At 46.8% G+C, this 12,358-nt stretch overlaps 1 protein-coding gene across 2 annotated transcripts in view; it reads right to left on the reverse strand.

The window, feature by feature from the left end:
• Window positions 1–463: 463 nt before the first annotated feature.
• Window positions 464–12,358, reverse strand: part of RXRG (retinoid X receptor gamma) — an 89,541-nt gene continuing 77,646 nt past the window's right edge. For both annotated transcript variants that reach the window (XM_079981557.1, XM_079981558.1), the window contains exons 8-10: window positions 9,364–9,455; window positions 7,673–7,778; window positions 464–961 (exon numbers count right to left, since the gene is read on the reverse strand). In XM_079981557.1, coding sequence (XP_079837683.1) covers window positions 814–961; window positions 7,673–7,778; window positions 9,364–9,455 — 346 coding nt within the window. In that variant the 3' untranslated portion in view covers window positions 464–813. The remainder of the gene's footprint in view (window positions 962–7,672; window positions 7,779–9,363; window positions 9,456–12,358) is intronic.

The raw sequence follows: 12,358 nt of genomic DNA on the forward strand, positions 1-12,358 counted from the left end.
TCGCAAGCCACTTTCTTTCAGGCACATTAAAAAATATCTGTGGAAGCCAACTTGGGCCATGCCTACCAGACCCAGACCCACATCCTTGGCCTTTCTGTGTTGAGAGGAGCGTCTTCCACCAACGTCTGCCAACCTAGCAGTTCGAAAGCACACCTGCTCAAGTAGATAAATAGGTTTATCGCTGTGGCAGGAAGGTAAAGAGTGTTTCCGTGTGCTCTGGTTTCCGTCATGGTGTTCCATTGCACCAGAAACAGTTTAGTCCTGCTGGCCACATGACCCGGAAAGCTGTCTGCGGACAAACGCCAGCTCCCTCGGCCTGGAAGTGAGATGAGCACAACAACCCCAGAGTCTCATTTGACTGGACTTAACCGTCCAGGGGTCCTTCACCTTTACCTTTTTACCTTCCTCCTTCCATCCTCAGGTAAGAAGGAACTGCAAGCAACATCAGCAATTTCCACACCAGTTCCTCATATATTATTTTATTTCTCATTTTTATTGGAAGTGAAAAAATAATTTAAACTCATTTATTTGTACAGGTGGCACCAGTTTTGTTACTGACAAGCTGTAGGATGTCCTGGCTCACCTTGCTGACAGCCAGGGGTAAAAGCAACACAGCCACAGCCACAAAGGATCCTGTGTTTTGGAGACTAAATGCTCGCGGAGATGCCACCATCCCCTTATCACTCCCCCCACCCTGAATGGGAATGGGCACAAGTAGACCAGGACCACACCATCCTAAGTGGAAACCATCATTAGCCTTCAACCTCTCTGTCCCATCCTTCGTTTCCACACCTCCTCAATCCATTTTCAGGGTCAAGTAATCTGCAGCGGTGTCTCCAACATTTCCATGAGGAAAGTGTCGATGGGGGTGTCACCAATCAGCTTGAAGAAGAAGAGGTGCTCCAGGCATTTCAGGCCGATAGATCGCAAGGCCGGCAGCCTCAGGAGGAGCTTGGCAAACCTGAAGGAACCAGAGATGTAGAAAACCTGAAGTTAATGACAATCGGGGAATGCCAAGGGGTGTGTTCTGTTGAGAGACAAAAGAAAGAGCTCCACCTCATTCGCTGGATCTGAAGTAGGGCCTCGCGCAAGGCTCTTCCTGCACCTGGGCCCACATCAGCCGAAGTCAAATGTGTTGCTTGGAACTTTGGATGCCACGAGTTTTGTTACCCACAACACACACACATAGAGCCAGCATACATGATTAAAATTGTGGACAGAAACAGCTGCTTCAGCATTTTAGGCTTCCCTTTGAACTACATTGGGACGCGGGTGGCTATGTGAGTTAAACCACAGAGCTAAGGGCTTGCCGATCGGAAGGTCGGCGGTTCGAATCCCCGCGACGGGGTGAGCTCCCGTTGCTCGGTCCCTGCTCCTGCCAACCTAGCAGTTCGAAAGCACGTCAAAGTGCAAGTAGATAAATAGGTACCACTCTGGCGGGAAGGTAAACACCGTTTCCGTGCGCTGCTCTGGTTTGCCAGAAGCTGCTTAGTCATGCTGGCCACATGACCCGGAAGCTGTACGCCGGTTCCCTTGGCCAATAAAGCGAGATGAGCACCACAATCCCAGAGTCGGTCACGACTGGACCTAATGGTCAGGGGTCCCTTTACCTTTACCTTGAACTACATTACTACATTATAATGTTGGCTAATTACAGGAAAGCTAGAAAGTATCAGCCAAACAGTTAGATCCGTTAAATTATAGCCCACATTAGGAATAAGTAGCTGCCAGTATCTGCAGGCCTGTTGCTGGCTGCAAATATGGCATCATTCAAATATAAGGATCAGCAAGGATTCGTGTTGTCCTGCCAAAGACACGCTAATGCAATTCACATTAAGGCCTTTTCAGGGCTGTTTGGTTCAGTCCCAAAGACCAGGGCTTTGTCTTCTGCCATGGGTGGGTAAGAATCATCGAATTGTAAAGTTGGCGGGGACCCCAGGGGTTATCCAGCCCAAACTCCTGCCTGCAGGAATTTCTTTTGCCCAAAGGGGCTTTCCTGCTTGTTGCCCTGTTTCATCTATGATTCACTTTACCAATACTCTTCAAGTGAGTATTTCGTGTAGGCACAAATTCATGGAAATGGAAGCTCCTTCCATGACCTCTGCTGGCTATTACTCTCAGTGCCACCCATGGTGCAGGTTAATGCAGCCGGTGGAATCTAATGTTCCAATCCACACATTGACTACACACATGCAGGAAAGAGCCTGTCCACATCGCAGCCCTTCTTGGAAGCTCGGTAAGATTTGGAGTGCTGCCTCCCTCTTCCCCTTGCTATGCGCAGAAGTGATCCATACACAGGGCAGGTGGTTAAAGCCAGCACCTTTCCAGCCTGACATTGCTATAGTAGAGATGCTTTGCCATTAACAGCAAGTCTGTCAGTTGCTCTAATGCAGGAGCTGGCAACCTAAGGCCCATGGGCCAGAAGCGGCCCATGAAGGCTGCTTAACTGGCCCACAAGCCCCCCCCCCCCGAACCAAGCCGCCTGCTTGGCAAGCCCCCGTGCACTGTGCTAAACCCCGTGCGGTGCAGGGACTCACTTCCGCAGCTCTAGAAATCACTTCTGTGCATTCCCAGATGCCAGAAATCACATCTGCGCATGCCCAGATGCTGAAAACCGCGCCTGCGATTGTGAACTGTTTGTATGGATTGTCGCCATTTCATTGTTATTACGAATTACGTTCTGTGCTGCAGCGTCCACTGTTGTGCTAAGCAATGTGCTCTGCCGGCGCAAGGGGTTCAGCTTGCACAACAACACGTTCCGCCTGAGTTTCCTGGAGCAGATTTGGGGACAGGGTGGGGAGAGGAGGGGGGGGGGAGAATCATTGCACAAGCAGAACTCCTTGCACTGACAGAACACTAGCTGGAAACTGCCCCCTGGTTTTATATACATGCTGTGATTATGGATTAATTATTGCATTAGCTTGCCAAGATTCACAATCCTGGATCTTCTGCTAGTCTGGGGCCTTCCAGACACAGCTTTAGCAGTATCCTCAGACTTCTAGGGTGCACCAATCGCCATATCTCCAGTTCCCCAGCCTTTCAGGGCACACAAACTGTAAAACCAGGCAGGAACCTTTTAACAACCCAGCCAACTCCTCTGGGGATGTGGAACCAACCGCAGGACAGGTCTTGTCAGCCTACAATTGGCTGCATTTCTCTGCCAAGACCACAGCTTCTTGCAACTACAACAGGAGAGAGCTTTAGCTAGCAGGCCTCATTTTGAGCTATCCAAGGTCCTGGTCTTCCACACCCGCTGCCTAAGAGAGCTTGACCAGGCTTTATCTGTTTGATGTGACCTTGACTACGGCGACCCAACTGCACCAGATACTGGCTGTTTCCTCTGTGCGCCTCAAGCAGCCACAGAACAAGATATAGCTACACTCTGGTGGAATTAAATTTGGTTTTTGAATTGTTTAATGCTGATTATTATTACTACGCACTTTCGAAAATGTCTTGATATTGTGATATGTGACTTGTTGCTCTCTCTGGGTGTGTGGGTGTGTGTAAACAGCTCTGAGCAGGATATACCGTATTTCTCGCTCTATAAGATGCACCAGACCACAAGACGCACCTAGTTTTTGGAGGAGGAAAACAAGGCAAAAAATATTCTGAATCTCAGAAGCCAGAACAGCAAGAGAGATCGCTGCACAGCGATCCCTCTTACTGTTCTGGCTTCTGGGATAGCTGTGCGGCCTGCATTCACTCCATAAGACGCACACACATTTCCCCTTATTTTTTAGGAGGGAAAAAGTGAGTCTTATAGAGCAAAAAATACGGTATATAGAAAGGCACCATATCAATAAAATGAAATAGGGAGGAAGCAGGTTGTGTGATGGTCTCTAGTCTAGGTTTTTCATTTTAGCTTTAAATCCACTGCAGATGGCAGGAAGACGTAGAAAAAGAAACTAAACTTCATTTCACTCAGAAACGACACCCCCCCTGCTTTCACCAAAACATTTATCTGTATTTTAGAGCTTAAAATGGGTCAGCCTTCTTAGACTGACAACTGCATAATGTACCTAAGATGGGGTTGGACTTAAAGAGAACTCGAGTGCTTCCTGACTTTCTTTTGGATATTGGTAATAATAATAATTATTATAATAATACCCAGCCCATCTGGCTGGGTTTCCCCAGCCACTCTGAGCGGTTCCCAGCAGAACACTAAAAACAGAATAAAATTTCAAACATTAAAAACATCCCTAAACAGGGCTGCCTTCAGATGTCTTCTAAAAGTCAGAGAGTCGTTTATTTCCTTGACATCTGACCGGAGGACGTTCCACAGGGCGGGTGCCACTATCGAGAAGGCTCTCTGCCTGGTTCTCTGTAACCTCACTTCTCGCAGTGAGAGAGCTGCCAGAAGGCCCTCAGCGCTGGGCCTCACTGAATGTATCCCACCACACTAGCTACCAGAGTTTGCTTTCAGGCCCAAATCCAAGGCACTGAATCCCCTCCTGAAAGGTTTTCACACCTTGGATGCACATTATTTATAAACTCCATTTTTCTCCATATGAATCCCATTGGCATTTACAACCTGAGGGCCAGGCCCTGCCAACATATGCTGGAACCTTGACTGGAGTTGCTTTTTAATAGAATGGCAAAATGGTACCCACGAGGTGGAGAGTTGTCCCACTTATGACGTCTTGGAGGGTATAAAATTCACCTTTCCCAAAAAATATTTGGGTGACCATTTAGAGACATCTTGTGGCCTCTGTTGTGTGCTGTTGGTTTTGATGTGCTGTTGGGCTTTACACCATTAATTTAAAATATTTTACTTCATCCCTTCCAGCCTAGAGGCAGCTCACAAAACATTAAAGCCATTAAACAGCATACGCAATATAAATAACCACCGTTCCACATTTGCCCCAATTCCTGTCTATTCAATACCAAAATCACCCAAAAAGGGGTGGCAGAGGAGGAGAGAAGAAGATGTAGGAGAAATAGACAGAAGATAACTTTTAAAGACTTCCCATTTGCGTGTTAACCAGCAGATGGCAGAATTGGATAATGTAGTTATTCTAAAGGCTACTGGAAGGAAAGAGAAGCTGAGATCCAGAAGAAAAGTCACCTCAAGCTGGCTCTCCACTGTGTCAGCCTGTACTTCCTCCCCCCTCTGTCATTTTCTTATGTAGAGGTTTGGCAGAGACAGGTGGGGACTGCAGTCTTCTTAAAGAGAGATTGCCAATTTTGGAGTGGCTGAGATCAGGAGGCAAAGGCTCTGATCTTGTAGTGATCAGGTGGGATTGCTATGAGGAATTATAACAAATATAGAGTAAGCCATCTGTGTCAGCAATGAAAGCGTTGCGTTGACTGGGTTTAAACTACCGTATTTTTCGCTCTATAAGACACACCAGACCACAAGACGCACCTAGTTTTTGGAGGAGGAAAACAAGGGGGGAAATATTCTGAATCTCAGAAGCCAGAACAAGAGGGATTGCTGCGCAGCGAAAACAGCAATCCCTCTTGCTGTTCTGGCTTCTGGGATAGCTGTGCAGCCTGCATTCGCTCCATAAGACGCACACACATTTCCCCTTACTTTTTAGGAGGGAAAAAGTGAGTCTTATAGAGCAAAAAATACAGTATTTTGATATGATTCTTGATCAATCTACACCCCTGCATCCCTGTTTCATTTCTCTCTCTTAACAAGTCACGTACACACTTAGACAGGCAGGCGTCCTGGGTCCTCAAAGATAATGGGCAGTTTCGTCGATGTAGCTTTCTTATATATTAATCTTAGGATGTTAATCTTAGGGCCAGGAAACAGGTTTCACATTAAGGTGATAATGGTCACTGTCCTCCTGGCCATCCTTCTTATCATGTGTACTGATTGTTTATGACCTTTGGGGTTGCTGTATTCGCTCCTTTGTAGTTTTTCATTCATTTACTCCAGAGTATGCATGCCTAACTAGTGTTTATAGTTTAACTTTGTCCCCACTTGAGGTTTGTTTAAATGCTCAGAGGAAATCTGATTGGTTCTTACAAACACTCTGTAAAAAGTTCTTTTGTGAATAAAACGGCCTGGGCCGGGGGCTACACATGGACAAGCACAGAGAGACGATTATACGCACTCCCTCCGAGAGCCTTGCCGGTCAAAGCCTCGTGTCTCATTTTTATCAGGGTCCAGTCCTTCCTTTGGCCTCAGAACGCAACATGATCTCAGGCCACCAGAACAGAAAGTTGCTCCATCTAACTTCTCATTTCCCTGCTGAAACTGTAATGGTTCTAGGGGGTTGCTCGTGCGTAAGTCCTCGCCACACCTGGCTGAGTTACCTGGGTGAACCCTTTCTGTCCAGACAGCCACCCATCCGTGGCTGTCTCAATCGCTGGCAGAATCCGTCAGTGGGCGTTTCTTAAACTTCTTCCAGCAAAGAAGTTCTTTGACGCCAAGTCTCCTCCTACTCTCCCTGCGTGGAAGTCTTCTGCGCAGGGAGGGTGTGGGCAGTGGAGTACCCGTGCTCTCCCCACTTGTCTCCAGTGAAGAGTCCTGGAGCCTTCTCTCCGATTCCCCCATCTGCCCCCCTTCACCCCTGGTGTTGCGCTGATTTCCTTCCCCAGCAGATGGGCTGCCTCTCTCCCTGCTGGGACCCTCTCCGGCATCGCTCTGGAGCCTTCCCTCCGCCTCTGGCTCCGATGGCAGTTCCCTGACAGAAACCCATGCCCAGCTCCCTCGTTCATTTCTAACTTGTTGCTCTGGAGTAAATAAACGAATGCGATGTTGGATAATTGCAACAAAAACAGAAAAACAACCAGTGTTTGTTCACATTGCTGTTGGCTTTTTCAGTTCAAAAGTGACTGTTTTTATGTTGTTTTGACATTAGCTTCCTTTCCAATGAGATGAATGTAAGTTACCTTAAAGAGAGGAGTGCAAGACTCAGGGCTCACTCAGACTTCCTTTCGCACTGTTCTTTCCAGGCACAGATCTGGGCTTTAAAGGTCTGCGTCTGAACAGTTCCTTTTTCATCCTGACACTTTCCCTGGGAAAACCCGATGGTTGTTTGCTGTGATCAGTGGTAAAACACAGGTTTTCCTAGGGAAAACAGCGGGGAGGGGGGTGTAGAGTGCTCAGACATGGAGCTTTAAAGTCCAGACCTGTGCCTGGAAATGAGCCCAGTGAATGTCATATTTGGTGGAAACCAAACCGCAGCAGAAAGTAAGCAGCGGTGATTGTGATGGATACAGGTTGGAACAGAAAAAGCTGCCTTCTCACATCCCTATTTGGGATTGGCGGTCAATTCTGGATCTAAGAAATATAGACTTTTTATTTGTTTAATAAATTTAGATCTCGTTTTTCCTCCAGGGCAGTGTGTCCCAACCTTGTGCCTCCAGCTGTTTTTGGACTACAATTCCCATCATCCCTTGCCACTGGTCTTGCTAGTCAGGGATGATGGGAGTTGTAGTTCAAAAACAGCTGGAGGCACAAGGTTGGGAAACACTGCTCTAGGGAATTCAATGTGATGTTCAAGAGGTTTTAGGTTGTTACTGATCCAAGTACAGGTCATCTCCAGATCTAAATCTATAAAGGTTGTTGCCCAGTACTGATTTTTGATCTCTTTTGGATCTCTTGTCCTCTGAATGTTTCCGAGCCAACCAAACACACAGAAGTACCATCATTGGTATTCTGCACTTTCCAACAGCATTCTGTGTTAAGAATGGTGCTGAGCCTCTTTCTATTTACCTTCCCGGTTGATCAGGATACTTTTGTTTTGTGTATGCCTCCAGAGCTGCATAAACTTTCTCACGTAGCGATTCCACCTCTGCAGGACTAGACAGACCCTTGGCATCTGATGGGGTGAGAGAGCAAGGAGGGGAGGGGAATCATGATTAAAAAACAGCACAGCTATTGCCCACTCCTTATCTGTAGGTTGCAGAATGGCCAAGTGAACTGTAATAGCATCGTACTCCATGGTGTATGTTAGCTGTGAAACCGTAATTAACTGGAAAAACAGGCAGAGCAATAATATTACCCATCTACCTGAAACAGACCTCTGAGAAGACACACTGCTGTCCCTAATATATACTATGTGGTAAAGGTAAAGGTGGACACGGGTGGCGCTGTGGTCTAAACCACTGAGCCTCTTGGGCAGGCTTCCTCAAACTCGGCCCTCCAGATGTTTTTGGCCTACAACTCCCATGATCCCTAGCTAGCAGAACCAGTGGTCAGGGATGATAGGAATTGTAGTCTCAAAACATCTGGAGGGCCAAGGTTGAGGAAGCCTGCTCTTGGGCTTGCAGATCAGAAGGTCGGCAGTTCGAATCCCCGCAATGAGGTGAGCTCCCGTCGCTCTGTCCCAGCTCCTGCCAACCTAGCAGTTCAAAAGCATGCCCATGCAAGTAGATAAAAAGGTACCACTGTGGCGGGAAGGTAAAAGGCATTTCCATGCACTGTGGTTTCCGTCACAGTGTTCCATTGCACCAGAAGCGGTTTAGTCATGCTGGCTGCATGGCCCAGAAAGCTGTGGACAAACACCAGCTCCCTTGGCCTAAAGTGAGATAAGTGCCACACCCCATAGTCACCTTTGACTGGACTTAACCGTCCAGGGGTCCTTTACCTTTTTTACTTTACTATGTGGTACCGGCCAGAAACCAAAAAAGACTGCCTCATGGGCATTACATGGCAACAGGATGGCCTTAAAAAAGTAAAGGGACCTATGACCATTAGGTCCAGTCGTGACCGACTCTGGGGTTGCGGCGCTCATCTTGCTTCATTGGCCGAGGGAGCTGGTGTACAGCTTCTGGGTCATGTGGCCAGCATGACTAAGCCGCTTCTGACGAACTAGAGCAGCGCATGGAGACGCCATTTACCTTCCCGCCGGAGTGGTACCTATTTATCTACTTGCACTTTGACGTACTTTCGAACTGCTAGGTTGGCAGGAGCAGGGACCGAGCAATGGGAGCTCACCCCGTCGTGGGGATTCAAACCACCGACCTTCTGATCGGCAAGCCCTGGGCTCTGTGGTTTAACCCACAGCGCCACCCGCGTCCCTTAGGATGGCCTTAGGCAGGCTTAAAGTGGTATCCCCTTCCTTAAAATATGAGGACTACACATTTTATTCATCTTTTCTACTGCCATCCCCATTGCTGTTCAGTCGTTTCTCTCCATGCATTGCTCCATTTCCATTCTCTTTAAGCACCATTTTTCTTCTGTATTTTCCTGCCACTGGACTAACTTGGCTACCTCAGTGCCACATGGATGAATGAGGGAGTGATGGCAAAGCTGGGCAGTTGAGAGAAGAAGTCACCAAGAAGGCCTTTCCCTAGAACCAGCAAGAACAGGCCTGCCCACGAGCCGCTGCTCAGAACCCAGGACTAGATTTATTCACGAGTTGATTTGACCCTGGACCAGCTTCCCCAGGCATCCACACGTACCTGGGTTGAACAGGACAATGGCTCGTAGGCACCCCAGCTCAGATTTGTCCATCTGCATGTCTTTCATTTTGGATACCAGCTCAGTAAGGACCCTGTATTAGAGACAAGAGAGGGAATTGAAGAGTCAAAGTCTGCTTTGATGCACTCAGTGTGCAAATAGCAGTCCGAGGTCCCTTCACACCACAGTGTAGAATTGCCAGGTTTCATTCATTCACTTTTCAAGGGGCATCCGTATTGTCAGGGGCTGGACTGAGGAGGAATGGTGAGGACCACCCCCCTTCTCCTGACCCTTTCTGAGAACAGGAAGACAGTATAGATTTAGATCAGTGGTTTGCAGAAGGGCATAATTCAGAGGCTGCAGAGGGGAGAAGCTGGGAAATATTGGAAGAGGAGGAGCAGCAAGAAGAAGAATAAGCACAAGGGGAGAGACAGCTGAGAGATTCAGTGTCCTTGGAAAGCATTCCTGACCCCCCTCTCCCAGGACCCGGCGTGCATTGAGAGTAGTAGAACAGAAAGCTCAAAGGCGCAGGTCTAACGTAGAATAGGGACAGAGCCGGATTTATGTATAAGCTAAACATGCTTTAGCTTAGGGCCCCCACTCTCTTCATAGAATCATAGAATCATAGAGTTGGAAGAGACCACAAGGGCCATCGAGTCCAACCCCCTGCCAAGCAGGAAACACCATCAGAGCACTCCTGACATATGGTTGTCATGCCTCTGCTTAAAGACCTCCAAAGAAGGAGACTCCACCACACTCCTTGGCAGCAAATTCCACTGTCGAACAGCTCTTACTGTCAGGAAGTTCTTCCTAATGTTTAGGTGGAATCTTCTTTCTTGTAGTTTGGAACCATTGCTCCGTGTCCGCTTCTCTGGAGCAGCAGAAAACAACCTTTCTCCCTCCTCTATGTGACATCCTTTTATATATTTGAACATGGCTATCATATCACCCCTTAACCTCCTCTTCACCAGGCTAAACATGCCCAGCTCCCTTAGCCGTTCCTCATAAGGCATCGTTTCCAGGCCTTTGGGGGGGCCCAAAAAAATTAAAGGAAAAGAATAGATGCACATTTCCAAAATATAAGATAATAAACAAATAAAATAAAACCGACAAACAGTAACAGTGTTTTGTGTTGTGTAGGCTCCTATTCATTATGTGCAAATGGCTTTAGATACCTATTAGGTCCATAAATTACCATATAGCATATATTCAACACAAAAAACAGGGACAATTTGTTGTTGACAAAGGACAGCTGGACATATAAAGGGCCCCATTACCTTCAGTAGCTTAGGGCCTCATCAAACCTAAATCCGGCCCTGAGTAGGGGAGACGAAGGGGGGTGGGACTTTACTTGGAGCAACCCCATCATGGCATAGAGACTACATCCCTTTGTCACTCTGTGAATACTGAATAAATTATGTGGTAAGGACTCTTCATGTTATCTGCTTGTGGGGGGCTGGGTGCCACTTGGGGGGAGGGATAGTATTCCCTGAGCCTTGACACGTATAGTCCAGTCATCATTATCCTCTGTTTTCCATCTTGTTTTTCCACCTTTTCTCAGAGCACAGAAAGCTCACTTTCTTCAGAGTTAAAGAGTGGCACCATCTCTCCATGCGCAGGTGGCTTATCCCATCATTCCTGACCATGGGCCATGCTGAACAGGGCAAATGGGGAGGTGTTGTTCAACCCCATAGGCACGAAGGCACTCAGTGACTTTTCCTAAGCACCACCCATCTTCCTTTCAAAAGGCAGTGACTTAGCAGGAAAATGAACTCTCACAGCTCAGCACACATTAATCAGGTCCATTTCTGCAGGTATCATTTTACATTCTGCTCATTTTTAAATTAGTCTTCTGATTAACACTAAAAATATATATATTATTTTTTGCTTTGTTGTTGTTTAGTCTTGTAGTCGTGTCCGACTCTTCGTGACCCCATGGACCAGAACACACCAGGCACTCCTGTCTTCCACTGCCTCCCGCAGTTTAGTCAAACTCATGCTGGTAGCTTCGAGAACACTGTCCAACCATCTCGTCCTCTGTCGTCCCCTTCTCCTTGTGCCCTCCATCTTTCCCAGCATCAGGGTCCTTCCAGTGAGCACTCAGGGCTGATTTCCTTCAGAATGGACAGGTTTGACCTTCTTGCAGTCCATAGGACTCTCAAGAGTCTCCTCCAGCACCTTAATTCAAAAGCATCAATTCTTTGGCGATCAGCCTTCTTTATGGTCCAGCTCTCACTTCCATACATCACTACTGGGAAAACCATAGCTTTTACTATACGGACCTTTGTTGGCAAGGTAATGTCTCTGCTTTTGAAGATGCTGTCTAGGTTTGTCATTGCTTTTCTCCCAAGAAGCAGGCATCTTTTAATTTTATGACTGCTGTCACCATCTGCAGTGAACTGCATATAGCATTTTTTTTTTTTTTGCTATAATTGCTTTAATGAAATAAAGTTATAACATTCCTTTACAAAAAAATGATGGAAGAAATCCTTGCCCACCATATTGTTAAAATTTGTTTTCTCATCTTTTTTTTTTAATTGAATGATATAACCATAAAACCATTTTAGCAGTAATAAAAAGAATGATTTAAAAAAAAAATATGGGTGATAAAATAGCATCCACCACCACCAAGTTTATAGTGAAGGTGTATTTTGTTTCAAATGCCAACTCAGGTGAACAGGACCTTCTGTTTCCCTTCCCCACCAGTAGATATGTTTGAGCAGCTCATATTGGCATGAATGGGCAGAAGATATGGAACACCCCAATAGTGTGGAAAGTCAACTGCAATTCTGCTTATGGTTTATAGTAAATGGTTATTCATTTATAGTGCTAAGAGACGCCTGCCTGGAAGCAGCTATGTGGGCTGGGCACACATTACCAGCTTAAAACGCGCCTAGGTTGCTCTTTTTATGGACTTGGGTTGAAGGTGGTCTGGGAGAAAATGCAGCGAAACACAGTATTTCATAAGAAAAGGCAGGATAGATATGGGTTGTGGTT

Source organism: Podarcis cretensis (genome assembly GCF_951804945.1).
Source record: "Podarcis cretensis genome assembly, chromosome: 6".
NCBI classification, from domain to species: Eukaryota; Metazoa; Chordata; class Lepidosauria; order Squamata; family Lacertidae; genus Podarcis; species Podarcis cretensis.